The 27,501-nt window shown below is 38.8% G+C and overlaps 1 protein-coding gene across 9 annotated transcripts in view; it reads right to left on the bottom strand.

Moving 5' to 3' along the window:
• Nucleotides 1-4,549: 4,549 nt before the first annotated feature.
• MIPOL1 (mirror-image polydactyly 1) overlaps nucleotides 4,550-27,501 on the bottom strand; it is a 199,823-nt gene continuing 176,871 nt past the window's right edge. For 8 of the 9 annotated variants that reach the window (XM_074824653.1, XM_074824658.1, XM_074824660.1 and 5 more), the window contains one exon: nucleotides 4,550-10,233. In XM_074824653.1, the coding sequence (XP_074680754.1) occupies nucleotides 10,167-10,233 (67 nt within the window). In that variant the 3' untranslated portion in view covers nucleotides 4,550-10,166. Of the gene's footprint in view, nucleotides 10,234-26,132; nucleotides 26,294-27,501 lie in introns of those variants that run through there. The other variant, XM_074824662.1, reaches the window with a different exon arrangement.

The raw sequence follows: 27,501 nt of genomic DNA, 5'->3' as shown, positions 1-27,501 counted from the left end.
ACAGAAATGACAAGAAACTGAGAGATGTGCTTTTACTGCCTGCTATCAGGCAGCCCAGGCCAGGGACTATGGTGGAGCTAGTCCCAAATGCACAGCAGTTGGCCGTGGGGAGCTCCATGCTATCTTTTTGCTCTAGAGATCTGCTTCTCCTGCACTGCCTGACCTGGTAATCTAGATTTAGCCTCAGCTCTTCCAGCAGAGGTGCAGCCATCAACTGAGCACAGCCCTGGTTCAGGCACCTGTGATGTGTTCCTTACCCTAGCAAGGATGTGCAGAAACACTGAATGTAGTCCAACAAACAGATTCTGTAAATGGCTTGGGCTGAGATTTGATTGCCTGAATAAAACAGAGGTGACTTCAGGCATGGACAGGTGTTAGTTGTTGTCAAGGGCGGGAATGGTATTAAAAACTTGCTTCCAGTCCTCTGTTGGACACAGAGGCCAGTGGTTCCCTGTCTACTGGGCCCACACAGCCAGATATTATCTCAAGACCGTACAAGGATCTGCAAAGCATGGTCACCCTTCACCCTTCTTCCCTCCCTTTCTGTTTTGACCTCTCCTTCACTACTTGGCTTATCAGCATGCACAGCACCACCCCTCTTGGCCACAGCTGATCTGATCAATTTTTATTTGTGTGGCTTTTATGGGGACCTGTTGAATTAAGGAGGAACACACCTCAGTATAGGAGATGTCTGGGCCCAAGTATTCTTATGGTTTGAAGGGCCAAGTGAGCATCTCTACCTTGGCAGTGCACGTGTGTGCACCAGGTAAGAAATCCTGCACCCCTAGGGAAGGGGGAACATGGGTCATCTAGTGAGCAGAAGTCATGACAACCTACATTGTGCTGCTGCTGAATCTCAGTTACTACACACAACGCAGCTGCCCCCACAGGATAATATCCCTTGGGGGAACAGTTGGTCCCCAAGACCACACTAAGCTTTCTGAGTCCCATTTCCTATGACAGATCCCCTAGAAAACCACTCACTTTCACATTACTGTCTCTTTATCTTTGGATGACCTGAAACTCCACAGGTTTCCCTTTGTCTCCAAGGGAACCCTTCTCACTTCCACAAAGCTGAATATTGCTGCAACTGGCAAGAGTGAAGAATAAAACATATTAGGATGGTAAAATTCAGTTTTGTTGACTCTGCTGGGAAGCTGTAACCAGTTCCAGAGATTTCTTCCATCGCTCAGTAGCCAAACATTAGTCTCTAAAGCAGTCCAGCAGGGGTATTATTTTTCTTAAAGACTACAGAATTCCTTCTGTACATATAAAATTTGTTGCTGATATGATTTTATAGCTTGACTTAAAGCAACTACTGAGCAATTAATGGCACATTAAAATGTAAGCCGTTGAACTACAACTTTGCTATAGACATGGCCCTTACTATTATTCATACAGTGGCAACTCATTGTCTTGGACTAATAATGGAGACAGCCCAGAATGAATCTCTGAGACCTATAAATCAGCAAGGACCAGATCTTCCAGATGTTCCCTGTGGTCACCAGTCTGGCCCACTGAAAAGGCTGCAGCCCCTCAAGCTGTTTGCCACTGCCTTTCTACACAGAGCTGACACACATCTGACCAGCTCAGCACTGCCTAAGCTAGCTAAACTAACATCAGCTGGGTTAACCAAGCCCTGCTCATTCTCTACTCACTTGGACAGAAGAAGCCATGAGAAACGTGATAAAGAGCTGTGGATGGCTAGAGGTGGCATTTCACTAGTACACCTGAGCCAGAATAGTGCTTTGACATCTGGGAGTGCTGACTGGACTAACAGAGGTGGTAACATCTGCCTGAAAAATCCTCAGTCTACTTTATTCAGTTGTAATCAGGCCTAGAGTGAAGAAATACAATATACAGTCAAATGCTCATTTAGGCATTTCTTTTACCAGTTTAGGAATAAAGTACTATTATTAATTTTCCTTTTAAATGTGTACTGAGATTTATTGATGAAAATTGTAGAAGGGATCAGATCTGATTAAATATAATTCAATATTTTCTATTTTGATATCATAACCTTTTGTGTCAGATCTATAACAAGAAAGCCTTAGCGATAGGACAACTGCCATTTCTATTGCTCAACCTGTGAGAAGTAGAGGGGACACTGCCAATTTTCATATTGATTATATAGTGACCAAACCATCTAAATGTTAATTAGAAATGTTGTTTTATTGAAATTTAGAACCAAGGTAGCTTGACCTATCAAACAAGAATTTAATGAAAAAACTGAACACAACAAAATTTCAACAAATTTCCTAGCCTTATGCTCACACATGAACTTTAACCTTAGTGAGACACCTACTTTCAAATATTACAACAGCTGTATCTTGCTTTGACTTCCATGAGGTTTTCAACACTTCTACATGTAAGCAAAGTATTTCTGACAGTCATTGTAACAAATTTTCCTCCTTTTCTATGTCTGAAGCAGGCAAAGCTTCCACACTAATGTGTTCCTGGATTTCGCCCAATTCCTTTTTACTGTTCTGTTCAAAATGTAATTTCTATCTTGTACTTTTTCTGTTACGCTGCTTTAGCAACAACAGGGCAGTCCAGGTGTCCTGATTTGTGCCTTTCTTCTCTAATGGGAAGAAAAGTCCCAGTCAAAGCTATGATTCATCTATACCTTTCTCAGTTTGCTGATTTGAGCTCATAACCCCAGGACCAAAATGTTTGATAAGGGGTTCTGGATCCCCTTGGCTCCATATCCATATCCATATCCATATCCATATCCATATCCATATCCATATCCATATCCATATCCATATCCATATCCTATACAACCCTACATTTTTGGACTGTGGGTGAGGGTAATGTCCCCACCAGTGAGAATATGGTTGAGCAGTAGAGCTGGTCTGCCGTACCACAGTCATAGCGTGAAGCATTTCATTTCCTGCACTGCCATTTTAAAACAAACAGATACAAAAATGCTGTAGCTGATCACATTCCTAGTCTTTATCTATTCACGTGCCTCCCTCTCTTGCTTAAGTCTACAGCTAGTGTTTAGTAACCATAATCTGTAATATTGATGTTCTCCATGCACTGGTAGAATGTTAGGGGTGAGAGAGAAAATGTTGCCTATATAAAGTGGAAGAAATAAAGCTGATAATTTTGTATAGCCTGTTAAAGCACCCAATGGGGTGATATTAGGGCTATGAGCATGTGTTGATGGAGACTTCCTACTGTTTGTTATTCTATTTCTAGTCTAGTATACTTTCACAGAGGCTGCATCTGAGTTGAGTATGTTCTCTGAATAAGCTAAATATTTTGAAAAGCTGATTCTTACTCACAGATATCTAAACTGATACCTATATCAGCTTAGACACCAGTAGCCTCCTTTCTCAGACTGATTTTTGAAAAGTTTACCTCTTTGATCACAAAACTTGTGAAATAGTGGCACTACATCAGTGAAAGTCAAATACTAATGAATAAAGTCCTGAGGCTTCAGACAATTCATTAGAGTAGTACTAAAGCAGTTTTTCATTTTTGTATCTTTTTTTTTTTCTTTTAAAGTTTGGTTCTGAAATTAGTTCTGCTAATGCTTATTTCATGCACAAATATCCCATCGTTTCCATCCCTCAGATTCTTCAGGAAATCATTACATTTTTCAATTTTATGTGAAATACAGTGTGCATATTCATGTGTGGGTATTATTCATCACAAATTCATGTAATGTATTCTGCAAGGGTTACCATAACCTTGCTTTAGCACAGCCACTGGGAAGCAGTTGTGACCAATTCTATCAGGTATATTGTTACTTTACCATATGACAATGGATCTGCTTCTACCAAGTTCAAAAGCCATTCAAATAGCAATGAACTTCTGTGAATGTGACACATGACCTTTGGCTCAAGGTAACCATGGAGAGAACATGCCAAACTCCTCTTGATGACAGCTTCTCAGAAGGGAGTGTGACCCTTTGCAGCTGGCCGCTGGTTGGGCAACACACCAAAGCACATGCATGATTGTAATGGTGCACTCCAGGACTTGTTGAACAGGGGTTCTCACAGGTTTTAAACAAAATATGGTGGTTTCAATTTATACATTCTCAACTTTTTAAGTTTCAGTAGAAGTTTCAGGTTAAAACTTAGGAGAAAATAAAAGTTTGCTTGTTTGTTTTTTAAATTAGACTAAATGTTGCCTGTGCCTCTCCCATCTGTCAAGGGAAGGAAAAGAAAACCAACTCCAGGTCAAAGACAGCTTTTCCTTTTCCTTGAGCTATTCTATTTATCAGTGCAATACACATTTTCTACCTGCTTTCTTTATTGCCTGGCCCTGCTCTCACCATCAGGGTTAGTACTTACACATCACAGTACATAATATGACTAAGAGTAAACCACTGCAGGATTTTCCACTATTGCTGTATTTGATTAATTTTACAACCAAGTCTTGCCTACCAACATGAAGCCCTAAATTCTGAAAACACTTCCGGCTTTGCATTTCTGATGTTTAGTTGAATAGAGTTACCAGGTAAATGTTACCTTAAAATTGATTAACTTAATGGCAATATTTTACAATTAACAATAAAAAACCACACTCCAAACCCAACTCCTTTTGTGGACTATTTTAATAAAGGGATTATAAAATACAAAAGAGAGAGAGACAGGTAACCCGAGATGCCATTTTGGAACGCAAACTTTTAGTTCAAATGTGCAAGCTTGAACTTAACAAATGTTTAAAATAGTTGAGTTTTTCAAATGGTGCCAAAATAAACCATGTCTTTTCTAAAGACTACATATTTAGCTAGGCACTGGCAATGTAAATCTTTCAACCATTTCAAGTATTTGTTTAAAAGCCTCACAGAACACGTGTGCTCCCAACAAAACTGAAGAATGAAATGTTTAGACCACTGAAGCTCAACAGCTGACTTATAATCAACCTAATATGAGAACACCACTTTGTTTTTTTGGACTGGTGAATACATTTTATTTACCAATGCATGAGAAGAACAAACAGAGAAAGTCCAGTTCTGCAGACCTGATGTGAAATGGTACAGCGATAAGAGTCAGTACATGTAACGCTGCAATCACAGCAAGCACAATATCAGAGAAACTGCCAGTCACCGATTTCATGTGCCTCACAGTTTATTCTTGCATGGGACAAAAATCTTCTGGGGTACAAATTAAAAAGAAAAAAACCCAACAAACCTACAGCCTTCATCTGGAATTATTATAAATTAAGAAAATAAAGGCACAGAGAAATCGTGACATTTAGATAGCAAGTTCATTTGTGTATGTGGATTAAAGATGTTACAATTCTTGATCACCCAATAAGAATATTTATAAAGCCATTTACTCTGAAAATTAAGGTATCTTGTAAAATGTCCTGTGATTTGGAATAAATAAATAAATGTGCCTATGACAACATATTGACATTACTAAACTATTTTAATATGATGGCTTATTTATAAAAGGAGTTTTAATATTCCCCTACATTAATGATTAACTAATGAATCTTATTTTCCTGTGAATATATTCAAAGAGAAATCAAACTGGTTTCATCTACAAGATTCCACTAACAAGACTGAGGTGGCTTAGAACTTTTCAAATATCAGCAGTTTTCCCAACACTACTACAGAAAACCATGCCACCAATTTTGGGCTGTGGGCTGAATGAAAAACAGTACTAAATGACTAAAGGTTCACAGTTCTTTTCTGTTAAAGTTGATTTGTCACAATATTGTTAATTAGTGAGGGCTTAGGGAAGGCTTACTATGAATATAATTACAGTGCCGAAAAGCATTAATAACGCTCTTACCCCGAGCCAACATGATGGTATTTACATATTTTACCCTGGCACATACCAGAAATGGCTCCCAATGCATAACGTGCTGCAGGATCATCAAGAGAAATACACAAAATCTCACAGGGGAAGGATGTTTCTGAGTATCTCAAGACAGCCGGGACACTAATTTGACCAGTAATTACAACCGTCACCATAAGCATTGCCTATGGTGAGCCACCTTTCATCATGAAGTGCTGTTCCATTGGGAGGCAAATGAATTGCTACTCCTGGTACGTAATCTGATGCAATCTCATCCTTCTCTCATAAATTACAACAGAAGTGACAATTGCATTTGTCTGCTGTATAGGGGCAGGCTTCTCTTCACTTTCAGAACTCTGCACAGTCATCAATCAGTTCTCAATGAATAAACCATACGATAAAAGTCAATTAACCTGTGTTATCATTATCACCTGTTTTTACTTGCCAGACCAGAATTCCTGCCCTCCTTACCCTGAAAAGCAAAACTCAGACTGGGTTCAATGGGGCCAGAAATTCACCCGAGGGTACTAAAGGCTGGGCCTGCATTACCAGACCTGTGTGACTTTTGCTGTTCACTTCAGCTGGTGAAGAAGTGAAAGTGTTTTGACGTTAGCCACACAGATGCTTTTGCAAACTCTCCCGAGGAGCCTAGGCACCTCTTCAGGGGCTGAATACCTTTTATGACTGTCACTAAGGGATTTGCCACAGACCACACACCAGGTTGTTAGCAAGGAAGAGTGAGAACCCAACCATTTCTGAATCTTCGCCTCTCAGTGCAGTAAACTTCCCAAGGTCCTTTTCAAAGAAGACAAACATTTCTACTGAATTTGAAAAATCAACACCTAATTTAATTATGATTCAAAGTAATTTATCTACAGGACGATAAAACTCCCTAACTAAAAAGCTCACTGACTTTCAGGCTACTTGGTGCAAGACATAAGACAGACTCAGGAAATACTTTTTCACCTTAGGTACAATGTGTCAAAAGGAAAATTATGAAGCAAAATTATCACCTAATTTTACTGAATCAAGTATTACCCACAACCAGATGTATCTGACATCAAGCCTGCTAGATGACTTTTGCCCAGCCGATCCTACTTTCCCAAACAAAGCCAGAGGACCCAAGAGGCTGGAGGTCAAACAGTCTTGCTGTATGAAGCCTGCACTCACAAGATTATTAGATCAGAGGCAGAAAGACTTGGGGGAAGGTGAGAAGCTCTTGATACTCCTAGGGGAAGAAGGAACTTAGCACATTCATGCATGGAAAACAAGCCCTGATTTAGTAAACTTGCATTTCCAAAGTAGCAAACAAGCTTCCTCATCAAAGCTGCCAAGGAGTAAGAGGGAAGACCTTTACATTGAAAAGTAAGTAGTTCAAAGTTAGATTCAAACAATGGGTAAGAATAAATGTATCATTTTCACAGTGGAGGAAAGTTACCTTATTGTCCTACAGGTATATTTGTCCCACAGCCCACGTTCAATTTAACTAAGAAATCAGCTTGAAAAGGGGTTTAATTTGGAGATGGTTGTATTTCATATTACCATATTCAGCACGGAGATGCTGATGATACCATGTTACTGTGAGTAGTAAAGATGAGCTGTGAGAAGAGATGGAATAGGAGCTCATGGTCACCAGGAAATGCATGCTAAAACAACAGATGATATTCAGTACCCATAAATGCAAAGTTATGCATTCAGATAACAGTTCTGTCTTCATACACGCTATGATGAACTCTGAGCTGAACATTAACTGAGGAATGAGATCTAGAGTTGTTATTATTACAGAAATATTAATTCCAAGAAATCATGTGTCATAAAGCAAACCCAATGCTAAAAATGATTACAAATAGCACAGAGAATAAAACAGACAACATCATTATGACAACTGTTAAAGTCACAATTTGTCTGCATCTTGAGTACCAGGCACAAATCTGGCTGTCTCTCAGTAAAAACACTGCAGAACTGGAAAAGAAATAGATTAGCATGACAAGGCCAAATAAAAACATAAGACAACTTCTTTACAAGAGACTAGGGGTTCTCCCTGGAAAAGAGATGGTGGGAGAAGGATGCCAAATACATAAAATCACAAGGGACACAGAAACAATATGAGCAGGGAATGGTTGTTCACCGTTTCTCTAATACAAAAACTAGGTGATAGCAAATGAATAGAGCTGGTTCATAACAAAGAAAAGGAAATATTTCTTCACTCAGTGCATCATTAATGGCATAAGTCCTCATGATGAATAGATACCAAAAGTTCAAATGGATTCAAAAACAGGTCATGAAAAAATGCTGCTAAATACAAAGATACCACCTCTGTGTCAGAAAGCCCCTAAATAACAAATTGCTGGGAGACCATTTTGCAGAAAGGTTACTAGTGCTGACTTGACTTTAAACTCTTTCCTAGGCATCTACCGGTTATTGCCAGAGGCAGTCTTTGGGCTAGCTGGACTTTGGTCTAGCACACTACGGTAGTCCTTACATTTTTATCTTTATTCCTTCCTCACCACCTCCCTAGAGCAGAAATAGTTCAACAGCACTGGCAGATCAGGAGATCTTGTCTTTCACTTAGCTCCCTAAAGCTCAATGAGGACAGTAGGAAAAAGAGCAGCTGAGTTGCCCAAGTGCTGGACAGCAGCACACGGGAGATAGTGAAGGGGCTGGGAGCTGGGGGGTGATGGTCCTCTGGTCTGGGAGCATTAAACTTTCTTCCCACTGAATAGGCATGGGGGAGAGACTCCAGACTCACTGGCTGGTTTAGGATCAACCAAAGGTCAAAAAGGAGCACTTCAGAAGTTTCTAGAAATAAGTTGGGTAAATTTGGCTTGGAGGAATGCTACTCATCTCTCTGCAAGGGGTTAGGTTTGGTTGATGGACCTTAGGAGCTTAGGTCTGCAGGTGATGAAAGTTTAACATGGAAGTGCTTGAAAGGAAAACCAGGCATTGAAATGTCTCCCCCTATCCATAATAAAAATTTTGCTTTCTTCAGTTAGACTGCCATATCATGACATCTGCACAAGCAAACATTAGGAGGGAAGACAGCATAACAACATTAAACACAAAGCAGAGTAGGCAAGTGGAAGCCTTAGGAGCTACATCCACTCTGTCTGAGCTGGCTGGTCCTGGGACTAGCTTAAAGTCCACCATGCTCCTCAGATTCATTACTGAATTTGGGCTGCTTAGCGATTACAGCTGCCTTCTTGAGCAGGTTTACGAGCACTGACCTGACCTTTCTGCTCACCTTTGGTCATGTGACAGACATACCAAATACAGGGAGATGTTTGGGTCACAAATAAAGCTATAGGTTCAACTCTCCTCTATCTGTAAGGTCTATAATGTCTGTGTACCCCAAATTTTTCTCCTCACCCCTCAATTTCTCCTCTCCCTGTAGAAGTCTATCCTTCACCCTTTGAGTTCAGTCCTAGGACACTTCAGGAGTACACAAAGCAGAGAGTTGGCAGTCTGGCCTCAAGCCCAACCTGGATGGTACTCCTGCACTGCAGAGCAATCAGAGGTTCTAGAAGAAGCAGGCAAAAAGTCTTGTAGGAAAGGGATGAGGGACCCACTTTACACTGAAAAGGCGAATTTTGACTCTGTAAGGTGGTTTCTGAATATTTGAGAGATTTTCCCTCATAGGAAACGACAGAGGAGTGACTAAAAACAATACAGGAAACCTTCCCCACTGTCTGAGATACTGTCACAAGGCTTTCATGTTGCAATTTATGAAGCTGTACCTCCAGTGAAACCTAACTGTACATTTCTTTTTAATGTATGCTCAAAATGCCATGTGCTAGCATAGCTATTCAACCGTTACATAAAGCTATACATGTATCCTTCCCTTAGATGTAGCCACAGTCACCAGCTGCAATTCAATGGGCTATGAGTAAGGAGGAAAAAATCTCCCATATACTAGCCAGAGATATTTCTTGAATGTGAACCTACTTTATCAATTAATATAATTAACATACAAATACCGGACTGTTTGCAGTCTCACAAATAACACAAGGGATTTAAATTTTGAAACCACTTTGCAGGATTTTGCACCTGAAGCCTGCAGTATTGAAAACATAATCAAGCTGTGTCTTGCAGCAGACTATAGTCTAGTAACACTGAGAGGACAGACTGTTAAAATAAGCATCTACATAATTTTTCACAGTACACAGTGCCACAATGCATCTGCTTAAAAACAAATATATGTTTGCAGTAAAACATTTCAACAAATCACAGAACTCAGCAGCAAAGTAGTTAAACATTTATGATTTGATTTTATCTCAGCTTGGAATGTCGCTGGAGTGTCCCACTTCTAACAACTGTTTGCTAAGTTAAGGCTTTAGTGTTTACACAGTGCTGAATGAAGCAGCCTGGTCACCAGATGTGAATGCTTCCTTAGACTAGAGCTTTCAATCAGATCACGGTCCTAATGGTCCCTGCTCCAACCTTCTTCCTCAGGACGTCCACCAGCCTTTCCAACCTGAGAGGGGGCAGGGGAGAGGGAGAGGAGAGAAAAAAACAAGGAAGCTAACGTTAGGAATGTTCTGGCTGAAAGAGACAGTGTTTGCACTGAACCAAGCTGTCCTGGTGGTGGTCATGCTCAGAAACAAAGCACTACTGTAAAAGACAGACATTAAGGGAAAATGCAGACAACTTACGGAAAACTTTTTAACCTACAACCCAACCCATTTGCAGTCAGTGATATATATCAACTCACTTTTCTTTTGTAGTATATGTAGTATCTGAGGTCCCCGTAAGGCTTTAACACAAAACCCTGTGCAGCAATCCTGTGGCACATATACGTCAGACATGCAGGACATTCAATTCTTGAACTTTTTAAAACATGAGTGATCCATGGCTCTTGTTAAATGTAACACTTAGCTGTTGTTTCCCCTTAAAAAACACCCTGCCTGTTATCCAACAGATACTTTTACTGTCCAGTTTATAAATTTATGCCTAAAACCCCATGTGTTTTATGTCAAAAACTTTTTCAAAATACTCAAGCCAAGTTTCTGAGGATGTGGTCGATGATATTTTGAAGGTGGCTCGTATGATTATTATGTCGAGACAACTACAGAAAAATTAAGAGTCTAAATAAGTAGAACAGAGAGTCACCTAATCCTCTCTTAGTTTTAAGGCACAGGCTATAGGCATGTCCAGCATCTCACTGGCTTAATTTATTCTTTCTTTTTATTAAAGTACGTAGGCAAATGCAAAGGGTGAAATTTCCATTTGCACACATTTACCTTCAGCACCCCCAAGCTATTTCTTCAATTTATCTGTATTTTATGGGATCTTTCAATGAAAGCCCTCCCACAAATAAACTAACTATATAAAAGCAGTGTGTAGTAGTAGAACCCTCTTAGTATATTATACACACAATTTCCACAATGGATAAAAAGAGTTGCAGGTTCAAATAGATGTATTCACGGTTGCAAAGTTGACTATTTTTTCTTATCTGAAAAGACAAGTTTTTTTTTTTTGTTGTTGTTATTTTTTAAATATATTACACAACATGAGGAATACAGATAGGAAATAAAAATAACAGCTTTATCAGAACTACAAAATTCATTTATCTCATGGATGGATTAGTAACTTCAGTGCATGAAAACTAGTTAACACGTCTTGGATTTATTGCCACAAGTCATGACTAACGCACACAGTACGTATTGAAACACTTGTTTTCCAGGAACCACCAAGCACCATGAAGCTACACCTTTCATTGTACTCACCAGGTGACTTAATTCCTGAAACAAGATTAAGAATTCACCACCCTAATGTAATTATCAGACACCAGCAAATGTATGTGGAATGTACTTCACTCTAAAGGAGTGAAAGCACAGGTGAAAAACTACTGCTTAGCTACTCCTCTCTTTTCAGTTTTCCAAGTACTGCTTTTCCTATTTAACTAACTAGTGAATTTTTCCTGTTTTTGTAACACACATCTACTGCACTTCTTTGTCTTTCTAGAGGCAGCACCCAGACAGTCATAACTCAGGGCAGTCAGTCCATGCAAATATAAAGTCAGGGCTTTCACAAGTTATTTGTTCCTGAAAATTTTCTCGCAGTGGATAAATCAATGTTTTCTGGGTTCTAAGGGTTTTAACTCAGTTACTGATAGGTCATAGTTTCCTCAGCCTCTCTTACTGAGAAGTTTCCCTGTTAAATCAGATGTTAGTCCATGTGCAATTTCAGAAAGCAATGGCAGATCAGTCCTCACTTTTAACCGCATGTATGTTCAGAAGCACTGTAGCTTTCTCAGCCACTTCAACTATCACTGGAGGTCTTTTTCTCTCTCACACTAGCACCCTCTCTAATATGCTTCAGAGACATAAAGCATAGGAGAAACATTTCAAACTGTCTGGACAGACAGAAGATTTGGGCTGCAAATTGTTTTCTGGCAGACAGCAGAAAAATAGTAAAATCTGAGATCATGGCTTATTTAAATCACTGGTCAGTTAAAAAGAAATACTCTACGGCTTATACAAGTGGGGGGAAAATTACTTCAATAATTGAGGTTTCTTTTGGGGAGACATAGGTTGGAGGTCACTGCTTACACCCTGTCCTGCAATCAGGCTTAGATGTGCACCACTCTGTGACCAAGCAATGACACTGCACACCAGAGCAGAACAAGTTAGCGAAGAGCTGCCCATGTTTGAAGAGAAATACCACTGGGATGAAAGTAGCTGTCTTCTGTTTAACCTTGAAACTGTCAGGCTTCATTGAAAATAATGAGGCTTAACAATCATAGCTTCTGCTTTTCAAATGAATGATGACTGAAATCATCAAAATGAGGTATCCCACACCAAATACAAACCGTGCAGGGCTTATTTGCCTTTTGTTTCAGTCATGTGTGGATTTGCAAATTTATTTATTCTTTATTAGAATAAAGAAAAAAAAAGCAGCAGGGGATTAAGAAACTATATCTTTGAAAGAGATTTAAACAATAATGTAAAAGAGAAACTGTAACAGCTATTTATAAGATAAAATAACAGAGGGCAAAATTCACCCCTACACAGACACAAGACCCAATATACTACTGAAATCCCACTTAAGCCTACAAAATAATGCCATGGGCTGAATCAGTGGTTAATAACTCTTGATACAGGCCTCAGGGGGCTTTTCGGAACGATAATCCCAGACTCTTTGTTCATCAAGGGCCCAACTCTGCCATCCTGACTCACACTAAGCAACATTTTTCTTTGTGAGTAATAAAAGGCAGCTAACAAGACTGTTTGTGTCAATGAGGTACTACCTGCAAGGGATGAGGGTGGCAGAATCGCCCCTTGTTGATAAGGTTCTGTACCCAGCCCAGTGGGATGCTGCAGGCAGCTCCTTTCAGAGGCTGAACATTTTAATCTGTGGTAAACTGAAGGAATAGTTTTATATCTCAAGATCAAAGATAACTTAAATATCTAAAGAGATGAATGGGAGGTGCTGGGAACTGCTATAAAAGTCTCTGTTTGCAGAGTTTTATTCAAAATAGAGAAGACAGTGACCTGAAGAAAGCAAGTTTTATTACTCTGTGTAATCATGATGTATCTGCCAGTATAATCTCACCATATTTTACTTAACTGAAAGCAGTACTGACTACGTTTGACTGTACCCTAAGACACAGATTTAACAACGACATTTGTCTTTTTGTTTGTGAAGGAAACAGTCCTCACAGTGTAAATTAAATGCGCAATATGACACTATCTTCTGAGATGTAAGCACAGACACTCACTGAATTTGCATCTCATGAAGCAACCAAACAAGTCATTCAAGAATAAAGTATTTGGGTTCGTATTTTAGGTCAGACAGAAGAATGATATGGTGGGCAACTCCACTGAAGTGCTGAAGGTCCAAATGTGCAAGGACAGACAGACACCTTGAGGAATGTTCAACAAAGACTCCTAAGGTCTCACTCCTCATTCTCACAGATTTCAATTTCTTGCTTAGAGATTTTGAGGAATCCCAGTGTGTGACCTTTGCTATTTCTTGGTATTTAAGTAATTCTAAAAAATCTGTCCCTTAACAAATAAATTCTCTTGACAAATGCCACTTTAGCATTCTCTACACAATTACTGTATGTGTGCATGCAAAATGAGTACAAAATGACATATAAAATACAGGAACAAACTATGTATTCAGATGAATAGCTACAACTTTGGTTTTATTTATACTGACTTGCACATATCCAAAGTCAAAAAGTCCTGTATTTTTTGGGATAGATGGAATTTGCATCCATGAAAAGCACAAAGATGAAAACTAGAAATATTCTTTGTCTATACTACCTACTTCTGCAATGGTCATCTCAGTGCTTCCACCAAATGGTAAACAAAAAACCCCAGTTAGTAAAGGGACATCTCGTCCATCATTGTGAAGAGTCTTGAATTGCAGCAGCTTAATGCTTCCTCAATACAAATCTGGAATTAAGCAGGTGAATCTGTGTTTTAATACAGAAATAAAAAGATTTCCTTGAGCGGCTTGCTGCTATGATATTACCATTTTGAATATGTGCTTTTAAAAATGTTGCTAAGCTTTAAGAAGGTTCTCCTCTTCAGGGGAAGGCTACCTAATCAAGAATGTTGCCAGGTATGTCTTCCCCAAGACAAATTCTTAACAATTCTCAACTCCTTTTCCAGTTATTTCAAATAATGTTCTCTTACCACCTACGCATACATTTGACAAAATATATGTATGGAGTGTATGTTGTTACAGGGAGTGTTCTTACGTAGCTCCTGAGCTGTTTGACAATCTGCTTTGATATTTAGTAAAGCCTTACAGAGCTTTACTCCCTTGAGTATAAATCATTTTGGTTTTAGATCAGTCTCCATAAAGCAGACTTAAAATCCTTGTTGACAGAGAAGTTTGTTCTGGGAGCCCAAAAGCTGGACGTATAGTTGCAAAAATGTTACCTACTGGTCTCTACCACTAACTGCTATGTGCATTTTTGGCTTCCTCTCCTCTTCCATGTATTCTGCTGAAGAATTCTAGCTCTAAACTATAGCTTGGGATCAGTAAAAACTCTGCAACTGTGTAAATCCACACAGATCAGCACATCTTCCCATGCTGCTCCATCTCTGGCCAAAGGAACTCAGCCCAAAGGAGAGCAGTGGCCTTTATCCACAAGTTCTGAATATGACAGTTACACAGTCACAGAGTGATCTTCCAGGGCATCATGCCCCAGAAATAGCCCAACTGAACTGAAAGAAAAGGGCATCCCTCAAGTAGCCTATGTCCTAATCTGCAAAGCAATATATAGACTAGCTGAAAACAATAGCTTCTACCTGTAGATGGAGGAGTTAAGCGATAAAAACAAAACCCTCCTGGATTTTGAAATGATATATAAAGGCTTATAAACCTAAACTATAACCCTTGGTTATCTTTCCAGTAGATAAGATTAGGGTCAGGCTATGAAGACGGCCTTACTTGCGTGATTTTTGGCTTCTTGTGGAATGTGTTTTGCTAACACTAATTCCCTTTAGAAATCAAGCATTTGAAAATATATTAGGTAAATAAAATGCATTGGACAAAAGCAGTACAAGCAGTTCAGCAGTAGAGCTCAGTGAATGACTGTTTGGTGAGTGGTCATACAAATAAATTAATTTCATTTCATCTCAGAATTAAAAAACTCCTTTCTTTCCTTCTCCTTTCTTCAGTATTCCTCTTGGATATATTTCATCAAATCCTAAATGGAGTACTTGTTTTCAGTTTTTTTCTGTAAAAGTCAAGGAAACAAATAACACAGAGAAGAGAGGCTGTTGTGATACTAATCTTGCCCAGAAACCAGTCACTTGGATAGGATCATTTACTCAAGAGGCTAGAGGAAACTCATGCGGCTCTATTATCTGTACGAGGGAACTGGACCCTAGCTGCTTCCCTCTCAAGGGAGTAGCACTGTGCTAACACCGGGTGCTCGAGTGGTTTGTTCTCAGTTTCAAATGTTGAGGCTACTCTAATTGAATAAAATGTTTAAATATTCACTGGATCAAAGCCTGGAATGTAGGAGTATGACGTCACAGTGAGTGACCTATCTACCAAGCTACAGAGGCATCACCCTCTTACCTATGGATGGTTCAGTGAATCTTTATTCTTATCCCTCAGTTCAGGTATTATTTTTGCCACCTCAAAAGTCTACCTTTTGAACAATAATAATTTTTGACTGACTCACTAAAAAAAATTGCTGATTGCATTTAATGGTCTTACACCAGTCTGTAACAATTCCTTCATAAAGTGGTAAAGACTACATCTGGATCAGATGCACCAGGCTGCCTCTCTCTGCCGAACAAAGTTCTGTCTGCATCTTTTGGATGGAAGACTGAGTGTCTTTCTAAATGACATGCTGGAGTTCAGCAGTGGTTTTGAACCTGATGCAGGAATTGCCGAGTAAAATTCGGTGCCCTGTGTTAGACAGGTGGCTGGACTGACTGGTATTAATGGTCCTTTCTGGTCTTTAAACACAAGTCTTAGAGACTGATTTAGCAGCATCAGCGAGCTTTAAACTGTGGTAGACCACAGTGTTGAATCTAATCACTCCAGGCACCGCCGCCAATTCCTGCCTGCCCAACACTGTTTGTAATATCACTCCAAAAAGTATGTTCCATTAAACTTACAGGCCTTAAATTTGGCAGGGCAAACTATTCTGCCTCTGAAAAGCACTGTCACAAAACAAGCATTCCTATTAAATCCCTTTCAGCATCTTCTCAACCCAAAAGAGTAATTCTGTATATGATTAAACTTAGAAGTAAATACAGCCAGTTGGGCTCCTGACTGCAGACATATTTCAAAATAAACCTGGCTTACACAGGCCTTGGCTAAAATATTAAGCCTTTATCTGTGGTCCACAATAACTAATCTTGTCAAATTGTTTGCTCTCTACCTTCTGTTTGGAAGATTATGAGCTAGCTCACCATTACTATTCACCTTGTGCCATCACTAGCAGCAGGAAAAGTGAGTGGTAAACACAGTTGGTCTATTTTGACAGCATTTCACCCTACTTTGCATTGATGTAGATTGTTACATAGTACAGGATAATATAAAATCAGGACTTTGCATCTATGCTGGATTCAATGACACCTTGTGAAAGGTATTGCTCCTTTGCTTTCAAATGCTTTCTCAGGACAGCAAACACTGCCTAAAATAAATGAGCTTATGAGAAAGAAAAATGAATCCTGAAACAACTATGTTGTAACCTCATCTGTATTTCAGTACATTCAGATCTACAACGTGCATATCATATAGGCCACGCTCTTATTATTGGATGGACCATTCACATCTGAGCATGTGGCTGATATTAAAGAGTTACAAAATTAACAATAACTGAAGTAGAGGCTATATTGGAATATTTAAGGCCAAATGATACTCATCAGATTATTTAATCAGATCACAGAATTTCACCTAATTACTGCAGCTTGAGTCCAACAGTTTATATGCCATTTTATGCAAAGTTTACCACTTCTGTTTGTGCAAGAAAAACCTTTTCTATACCTCCTTCCATAAGCTTGAATTACTTTTAGCAATGACAATTACTGTTTCCACGCATTTAGTGTCACAGCTGGTCTCTATTTTCAGAGAAACTGACATCGAAGCCTACTCCTTACAGTGACAGCAAAGTGACACTTCCACAAAGTTTGTGCTGATATGAATAGGCAAGGGTCTCCTGGATTTTCTTGCCAAGTACTTCCTGGAAGTCTCTGCCATCTGCTCAGGAAAAGCTAGCAGTTTTACCTTATGCTAATATATCTTCTCCATATAAAGTATTCTCCCATAGTATTTATTAATTTGAAGACAGACTTCCTATCAACTCCCAATGAACACTAGTTCTGCCCTTTCGTAATGATGTTTGGTATCATTAGAGCACCACGAATCACAGGCAAACTTATTCTGTCTCTGAACTGTTTCCCACCTTCTTCTTGAGAACACTACAATTTCAGAAAAGCAAATACTCTTTGCTTTGAGTGCTCACAACATGGAGGGATGGTCAGAACTTCTAAGTAAAGTGTTTAAAAGGCAGACATAAGGTCTATTTTGCATCATGTGTATTATGTGGCAAAACAGCATGCAGAGAAGTGAAATGACTTGTTGAAGCTCAACCAGCCAAGAAGAATGAAAAGCCCCACATGTTTAATTTTATGTGTAAGTAGTCTTGAGCTAAATGGGGTTTCTCACATGCACACACACAGAACAAGTATCCTGCAGAATTAGAGCCTAAAATTGCTGGATACAGAGCCCTTCTCCCTCAGCTTCTCAATCTGTGCTCTGAACCATGTCAACTGGTAACAACTAGCCAGTTTTCTTATTCTATATCCAGCTGAAATGTATTTCAGGAGATGGAAAAAGGACCTACTTTTTAAAGGATTTTGGTTTCTAAATCCCTCTTCAGGAATATTTAAAAGTAATGTCAAAAATTGATTATCTCAAACAAACAGTATTTCAAACCTGCTCAAACCAAACAGTTAGACAGAATTCCTCAGGAGAAAAATATTCAGGATGCAGGACCAGCAGACATATATATTTACAGATCTGTAGAGAATGGGGTTACTAAGAGACTCTAAACTTGTAGAAGTATCAGTCTGAAACGACCACATTACACCTTTCTGCATGTTTCAAACAAGCCTTCCTTGTAAGACCAGGTCTGAACCTCTCAGCTGCCTATTCCAAGCCAGCCTCACCTTTTTTGGGCATGTTCTGGTCAAGTCCTGTTTACAACGAGTTTGTAAAATCTCAAATACTGATGTACTACTCAGGCTGTTTCCCAAGTACATTCCATCAAAGCACAACTTTGGCAGACTCCTCTTGATATCATAAAGACAACATGAGCTTTTTTCTTGATTCCACAAACATTTTGCAAAACCTGATACAGACCTGCTGGATCTAGGTATCTCTCAGTTATGTTCCACCTCCCCTGAGGTGATTCCACCCTCGTGACCAAGAATAATTCGGAGCTTGTGGAGAAAAAATGACTTCCAATAAACCATCATCAAATCCCTCCACTTTACATTAAAAATTAATCATTTCTACATAGGTTTGATGTATTTAAATAGATTTCCTTTCCTGGCATAACTGATGTGATATAGCCCAAGATGAAATGATTTCTAATTCACTGAGAGATCAAGTAACAATTGGAACGGGTTTGGATGCAAGTGGAAAACATTTAAATAAGCTCCCACTTGTGGTAAGTCCATCATAACGGGCTCAGACTGGTAGGTGAACTCCCCACCCTTCCGGTGTAATCCAGCAGTGCCCACAGACTTCTGGTTTCAGGGCGACTCATACTTAGTCATACTTCTGAAAAGTATATCTAGAAAAAATATGAGCAGCTTTCCCTCAGTAGTGGACTGACAAAAAAATCCATGGATGAGACATCCTCTCCTCCTCTTAATGTTTGTAATATATTATAGATGTTATCAGCATGAAGCTTGTCTATTATGGTGATGTTGTCCCCTATGCAGGGATAAAACCAGAAAAGATGGCTAACTGCTCATTTACACACAAAAAAAGGGTTTTTAAAATACCAGTTGAGACTTTGCATCACAGACCAAAGTGTCTTCTACACATGCACAGTGCTCCTTAAAATACTTCATAGGCTTTTTACTAAGTTATCAGCCATTTAAGGCCATTAAGGTAAAAACAAGCCTTCCCGCATCTCAGCTTCAGTAACCTCTCTCCAGTAGCCAGCAGACAGACTGTCTCCAACTGTCTTCTGCACAATTCTAGCAAGACAATTCACATGAGATTTTTTTTTTCCACTGGCCTTCTGGGACTATTTTGCTCCATGTTTCTGCTATCCGACTAGGAATGAGCTTCTCCTCCTGCTCCTGGGAGGTGACCGCATTCCCAAGCAAGGCTGACTCAGGAGAGAAGCAGTGGACCTCCAGCTCATTTTGAAGACAGCTTTAATTTTTCTGAACTGGTGAGCTTGAAGACTCAGGCCTTGGTGGCAATTCTGCCTGGTGGTGGCATGAATGGGATTGTAGGAGAAAAACTTTTTATTTTCTGCTGATAAAAGCATAAAAATTTGCCTTTACATCGAATCAAAAAATTCTTCAAAAGCATAGAGTAAAATACTTTCTCAGTGTTTAAAACTGGAGATCTGTGAAATGTCTTTTGTGTTGAGTTCACCACTTAGATATCCCTTTTATCAGATATAGATGGGCACCTGTTACATCCTTCATATAATTTATGATTATCTTATCAAAGATCAAGGTGATAGAAACGGATATATTAGGAGGCACAGAATAAAATGCTAAATACAGTAATTTTATTATACATATCTCCAATACATGCAGTGTTTTCCATTCAAAGGCTGAATTCAGATACTTTCTATGGGCAAAAATTCCATAATCTGAAGCTGAAATGATAAAATTTGGTCCTAAACATTTATGCCTTCCAACAACTCAGTGTTTAGATCTATATCCTTATACCCACATCACATGCAGCAAAAATGTGGAACAGGAAAGCTGAGCACTTTGCCAATGAAACAGCAGTGGCAATGATGGAGTTAAAGCTGTTGTTAGCTCTCATACTTAGAAATACAACTGATATGGCCTTTCTACAAAATCTCATTAAAAAAATTAAAAGCCTTATGGAAAAATCTGGCTATTAATTAATGACTCAGTATTAGATTAGAAACATGAACTGTATTTTTTTCCTTGGAGAACTAGCCCCTGATTCAGTAAAGGCACACTTAATTTTAAGCAGTAGAAAAATTTAAACCATTTCAAGTTTGCTTAAAATTAAATACCTTTCTGACCTATTCAGTTATTTCTATTTATTGCTGTGAAGAACTGTTCCAGCAATTCTCCAAAAGATTATACGTAATTCAGAAGCTTCAGAAAGTCTGGGCTTTCTTTTTGAGCTTCTGCTTTACAGTATTCAATCTTTTGCATATGTTAAGAAACAGTATGAGTATTAACAGAAAGAACCGCAAATTTATTTTTATTCCTTCAGCCAAGCCACAAATAAATGACTCTTGCAAACAAACCAAATACTATTTAGTAACGGCAATGTAAATGCCATGGACTTATTTTATTTGGATATAAAATATTAAAGTAAATAATTATTTGCTGTGACACTCGTTTTATTGTCTTGGAAAAAAAAGCAAGTCTGAGAAAAACTTTTCCTGCTGTTCTTCAAGGAGCACTCAATCTGCTGTTCAAAGTTATTTAATAATTTGTCATAGAATGGTTAACTATAAGCTTACAAATACAAATACGTCAGCACGCTTCTTCCTATCGGGCAAACAACTTCAAAATCTAATTTGTTTGTGTTATTGGTCTTACTAAATATTAGTCTTTGCAAGTCTGGTTTACACCACTGATGTTAACTATGCTAACATTCTGATTTTGTTCTGAAGTATTCCACAACAAGCTGATATTATACAATACAAGCCCAAGAGCTAGCTGATCCAGTTTACTGAGTATACTTAGTGTATTTTGTTACTGATAAATCAATAAAACCATGTTGTAATCTACAAACCTCCATCTCTGTGAAGCAGCTATAAGCAAACTGTAAATGAACACACAGGTCAAAAACTGGGATGCTGTGATTATGTTGACTCTGAAAACATTTGACTTTCATAGAATACATTTTAGTGCTTGAGAGAACGAAGTTTCAGCACTGCTTATATTTTTGTGAAAGGCTGAGATGATAAATATTCAAATGATGATAAATATTTGTGTTTATATTGTAACTACCCATACTTTAAGAAAACAATATCTGCACTGCAATCCACAATTTACAGAGGTTAAGTAAATGTAAACCATAGCTACACAAAGAAAATAAATACTTGACTTAGACTGTATGCTCAGTTTTGCATTCTTCATCCATGTGAAACTCCCTGCAGTCAATGGATATCTCGGGTGTGCAAGGAATGCAGGAAAGGCTTATCTGTCATTCCCTTTGGTTGGGATTTTTTGTCTTCATTCTGTTAAGTACACCATTGAACATAATCCTGGTATTGATCACAAACCGTTGGATGCTAAAGGCCCCACTATAATTTATGACACCCAAAACATTTACAAGAAGGATATCCCGTAATCTGCTCTGGCAATATCATGCATCATAACGGTATGAGACTTTTGGTACTGATACCACAAACTGCTCTATTAAGGGCCATCTTCAAATGAAAAGGAGACGTCAAAAGATATTATGAATCATTAGTACTACAAAGGGGCTCAGCTGCAGTAATTCTGAACATCACCAAATCTGTCTTTTAGGACTCTGGTATGGAGAACAGGATCTACATCTCCACATGTGCTCTGGACTGGTGCATTCCCACTCCAGACTGCACAGAGAGCACGGCAGCACCTCGGGATGGGATTTGCAATGAGTTTAAGGAGAAGGGTGCTTCAAAACTAGACAAATACAGGTTTCTTATTCTTTTTTTTTTTAAAAATCTCAGCCCCTTGCTTTAAGTGTCTTGCTCCAAGATGTCCAGAGGTCCTCAAGCTGCCCTTCTCTAAAACTAACCTGAGGCCACTTGTTTCTTTTAAGGTGACAAAGGTAACAGCAGTGCCACCACTTCTCCTTTTTAAAACAAGTATAAAAAAAAATACCGACTATCGGCTAGAGCACTGAGCCAAGCTAAGGAAAACTTGGTTTTAACCCACATCTGTCACTTCTCAGGAGAGCAGTACACTCCAGGGCTGAAGAGTCTTCTCTGCTTCTCTTTCTGAAGCTATGAATTTCTACAGAAGAAACATCTGAAATGTTGTTAGACCTGAAGGTGTGATTCTGTGGGTGGTGACTGAGGGCACTCACCTGGAAAATGAGAGATGGGTGTTCTGATACTGGCTCTGTATTTATGTTCAACAGGCATTGGATAAAACTGAGAAAAAGCCCTAAAGGGAAGTGTCAGAACCAGGTCCTGCTTTTCAGAGGTAAGTAGCCTACTTACTCACCGCTCTCTGATCTGAGAAGTCTGCATTATTTTCTGCTATGTGGTACTACTTCAAGGCAAGGAATAGAGAGCACGCAGACCAAACCTGCGTGGCTAAAATTTTCCTATGAGATACAGGAGATCTGAACCAGGATCTCCTCAGATGGAGAAGGAAACTCATCTCCATTCTATCACACCCCAGAGGAGTACCCCTGCTCCCAAACAACCTCTTAGAAAACTGAGGCAGAGGGGCACAGACGGCAAGGAAGCTTTAGAAAGAAAACGTCTGAGGTCACGCTGCTTGTGTGGATCTTGGTGCAACCAGTGTGCATCACTCTGGTTCAGCATGTGCTTCTCCATTTGGGTCTCCAAGGAACCCAGGCAGAAAAGACAAGAAGTCAATTGTTTTGTATTTTTACAGTCAGAAGTTTTTTATTTATGCTAATCCAAGTCCTCTCTTTGTGCTGGGAGGTTATCAGTATTAGTGGTACTAAGTTACCAGGCACTCCCTCCACCACAGTCTGAAAATTTTACCTGGACTGTAACATGGAGTACATGATTCAAAAATTGGTAAGGGAAGTGTCATCTGATGAAGATAGTATAATCCAATGCATTTCATTACAGCTTTGCAAAAGTGATATATTTCTTTTTGTACAGCATGAATAATACGTTAGCCTTACCAAGGGAAACAAGATCTGCCTAGTGATACAGAAATGCAGTATACCTACAACAGTCCAGAGAATATGCAACCAGTGACTGAATTTGTTCAGCTCACCTTAGATTTGAATACTAGTTCAATATTTTATTTCCTCCAGACCCAGAGAATTGATTTCACTCCATATGTTGAATTTCTCTGAGGCTGCACATAACCTCACTGGCTTACTCAATTATTTTATTACAACAAACAGGTATCTCTACAAGACTTTTTAATTCATCATTTCACCATGCATATTAGTGCAGTCTGAAGGGAATTTTTCTGAGAGGAGTCACTGGCGTTAGTGCAGAATTCCAAGTATTTAAATAAATTCTGACCCTACTATGTACTGCTTTCAGTTAGATCTCACATGACTTTCTTCACACATTTCAATTAGTCTTAATTTCTCACTGAATTCCTAAAGCAGACTACTTCCACGCCTATTGCCCCTACATCCAATAAATTCACACTGCCTGTTATTGCTACTGTAGCTAATGGTAATATTTTTGTATATATGATGTGACTGTTACTAGATTTTGTGTTTCAGACTTTCTCATGTTCCTATTCATGTCTTGCATGCCAAAGAAATTTTGCATCAGCTCTGCCGCACTCTGCAGAATTCTTCAGGGTATGTGGTAGTTTTGCGTGTTTGGGAATCTTCCATCTGGCTAGAGTGCATTTCCTAAACACCATAAAACTCCGCCTGTGAAGATTGTGTATCTCTTATGGGCCCCATGGAGTTTATAATCTGCTTTCAATCATTGCATGAGGCAGCCAACACATCAGTCCTCATCAAGCATTTTTTTCCATGTTGAATCTCCTTTAATAACTTTTGATCCAGTTCTGAAAGTCCAGAACTATTAGACTGTTACAAGAGGCGTCTTCCTCGGCTCCCCATTTCCTTCCATACAAACTCTCATAACCATTGACTTCTGTGCCTTGCTATAGCAAGTACAAGATTCTTAGCACTTTGCCCTCACTTGCTCGTCTTTTGAATGCACCCACCAGCATCTGTTTCTCAGTAAACTACAGGTCATATCCTTAACTGGGACAAATGAATGCAACTCAGTGCGACAGAGCTAAGCCAATTTGCTGTAACTAAGGAACTAGCTCTACATCTACATTCTTCAACAAGTCACCAGAACTTACTTTACATTTCAAAATGCCAGCACTGATTAAATTATTCCCCATATGATATTAAAAGATTACCAACTATTCAATCCCAGCAGAACTTCACAGCAGCAGGCAGCACAGTGGTTTTCATTAAAAGCAAAATCACTTTTGACACCTGCCAAATTATTTACTGACACAAATCAGTGAAACTATTAATATCTGTGAAGCTGTACTCCTTGCCTCCTGTAGTTAATGTGTTGATCTGACATACACCAGAATACAGTTTTGTAAGTAAAAAAAAAAAGCAGTCTAGTTTTAATAGGGAAGTTTGAACATCTAAATGTAACATCTTAATAAAGTAAGAAATCAAATGATATTTACTGTTTTGAAAGATGAAAATTAAAGAAATGTATCTCTGAAATTTAAAATAAAGCAACTGAGTTCTCTAACATTTGGTGTTTCCTCCAAAACAAATAGCTTTAAGTCCCAGAGAATGTACAACTTGTTTCTTTTGTGCAGTGCTTCTGCCTGCAATTTCTAATTAACTAGCTCCATTCTTATCTACAACCAGTGACCGAACACATACAAGTTACAATGTATGCTTCAACTAAATATATGCAGGTATGATTTTAAAAGGAAGATAACTAGTTAACAACATTTGCATGTTGCAAAGAGGGTCAGTTAGTGTAATAATTCAGAAATCTTGCTTTTAGTCTGTTCCCTGCATAGCTGTGCTGTGCTGAATACAATCGGCACACTAAAGATACCATGTTTGCAGTTAAAAATCTCCAGAGACTTTAGACCCATACATAAAGATACTTATTTCACTCTTTTCTGAGACACTGACCTGTATCCTCATTTAAAAATGAACACCACATCTTTATGTTATTAAATCTTTGTTTTGATCTATTAGTATTCACCAAAGTGCCATTTTATACAACCCTGCACTGAATAGGCAAGGCTGGAGGTAACCATCTGCAGCTTTAGAGTCTGCGCTTGAATTGATGAAAAGAGCTTTGTGTTTTCATTGCCAAGTTTGATTCTTCCAGTCATTAGACATTCCCCTCAGATCGCATCAATGAAGCGGACTCTCTTACACCCATGTGTTAAATTCTCTTCTCCTCATGGTTTCCTTTGCCAGCTATACTCCAGAAAGACTACTGGGTCTTAGTCGCATTCTTCTCACAGCTGTGTTAAAAAAGAGCATCAGAGTGTCTTCCCAAAATCCATATGTGTATCTGGTCAGTCCCCTGTCGGAGGGTCACCTCACATTGTGGTGTGATTATTCAAATATTCATTCTTGTTCTTGAACTGCACTGCTCAGATCATTCTGGGAAAGATTAGGCCCTCCAGCCAGCACTGGAGAACGTCTTGGACATTGATGTGAAATGCACACAGCTCCTGCACTCGGAAGGCAGATTAGTTTTACTTGCAGAAGAGGGGGACTCTAACCACTTAATAAATGCTTGCTTCTTATTTCTTTCCATTTTTTGCATTCTTTTCGACTGTGTTGAATGTTGGTAAGAACTGTTTGTTTTTGTTGTGTCATCAATCAACTTATTTACCAGCATGAGCTAAGAATCTAAGCGAACAACTACAAAAGCAGAGAAAGCATGTTCAGAAATGCTGGAGAGAAATCCAGGACTACTCAAAAAAAGCATGTGTTCCAGCAACCATGAAAGTTAGGTGGTCAAAAAACCCCACACCTTAAGAGGTAAAGCAAATGTTATTAAGGGTAATATTTCTTTTATGAGAAAGAGTAATTTCCTTTGATAAAACTATCTGCTTATTCAGAAGATAGCTTAGTTTTCTTACATATTCAACCCACTGAAATATTTTATCCGAATCCGTAACTCTCTTGACATCCTCCTTAAAAGAAAAAAAAGAAATCAAAAGAAAAGGTCTCTTTAATAAACAGTTATGGACAAATGAAGTAATAATTTCTGGTTTGTATCAATTTTATATTTGATTTGTTCATAGAACTACCTCAACAAAGTTCACAAGCAGCATGTTTCTCACCATTTATGCTTATTTTCATACCTGTGTATTTTAGCATTGCATCATTACTTTGTGGATTTGTGTTTACTTTTAGAGGATTACGTAGAAATTCTACACATGCACCCTCCGCTGCTACCTAACACAGCTGTGTGAGTGTGCAAGTGTGACTGTGCTCACATGCAGAGAGCTATGCTTTACTGAGCTAGAATCATTAAATTATAAGAAAAAATGGAAGCCCTCAATAGACAAATTGCATTAAAATTCACTCCAGCTGCTAAGCTGTTGCAGAAAAATAGAACATTTCCTGGAAAAACACATCAAAAGTGGCCTCAACCTTTACTGATAATTGGCTAATATTGATTTGGTATTACATTATAACCTCCTCTGATCTCACTGACATCAGTAGCCACTCCTCAATCCCAGAGGTTCTAGCAGGAAGGGCAGTTTTAAAATGCCTTGCTTCCTCTGCTGGAAGAGGCATTAATTAATTCACAGGATCTTCAAGCCACCTTCTCCAGGTCAGTCCCATTTCCCTTCTGGGGCTGCACCAGCTGGCTCCTGCCTTCTCCGGCAGGACAAACTTGCAGGGGGCCTGTGGCACTGTGTCAACTCTCCTGGTGAATTCTGTTCCACCATCCTAATTGTTTGTTTGTAACCATGAATTAGAAACATTAATTAAATATAGAAAATTATAGTCATAGCCATTCTACAGAGTATAGGTTAAAAATACCAAGTATCATGCAGATCATCATAATTTCCTATTGGATAAATAAGTACTGTGTTATGTGTGCCTATACATGTATTTATTTACATACACCTCATTTAAAATGTGTATTTGCTTTGTAAACTAGAATACCGCTCTCTTTAATGTGTATCTTGTTAATGTTTCAAAATCAAAATAGATTCAAACAAGTGCTGCTAAATCCATGTGGTCACTTTCTGCGCATCAACATTTTCTGTTTCACACCACCCCCTCTGTTAGGATGGCAAATCATCTTCACAGGCAAGAGCACATAGTTGCAATTTATCTCTTACACTGCGGTGAGCTGATGTGAGATGTTCACCTCTACTTCAGTATA

Source organism: Strix aluco, chromosome 4 (genome assembly GCF_031877795.1).
Source record: "Strix aluco isolate bStrAlu1 chromosome 4, bStrAlu1.hap1, whole genome shotgun sequence".
Classification (NCBI taxonomy): Eukaryota; Metazoa; Chordata; class Aves; order Strigiformes; family Strigidae; genus Strix; species Strix aluco.
This window is presented reverse-complemented; position numbering and strand designations above follow the sequence as displayed.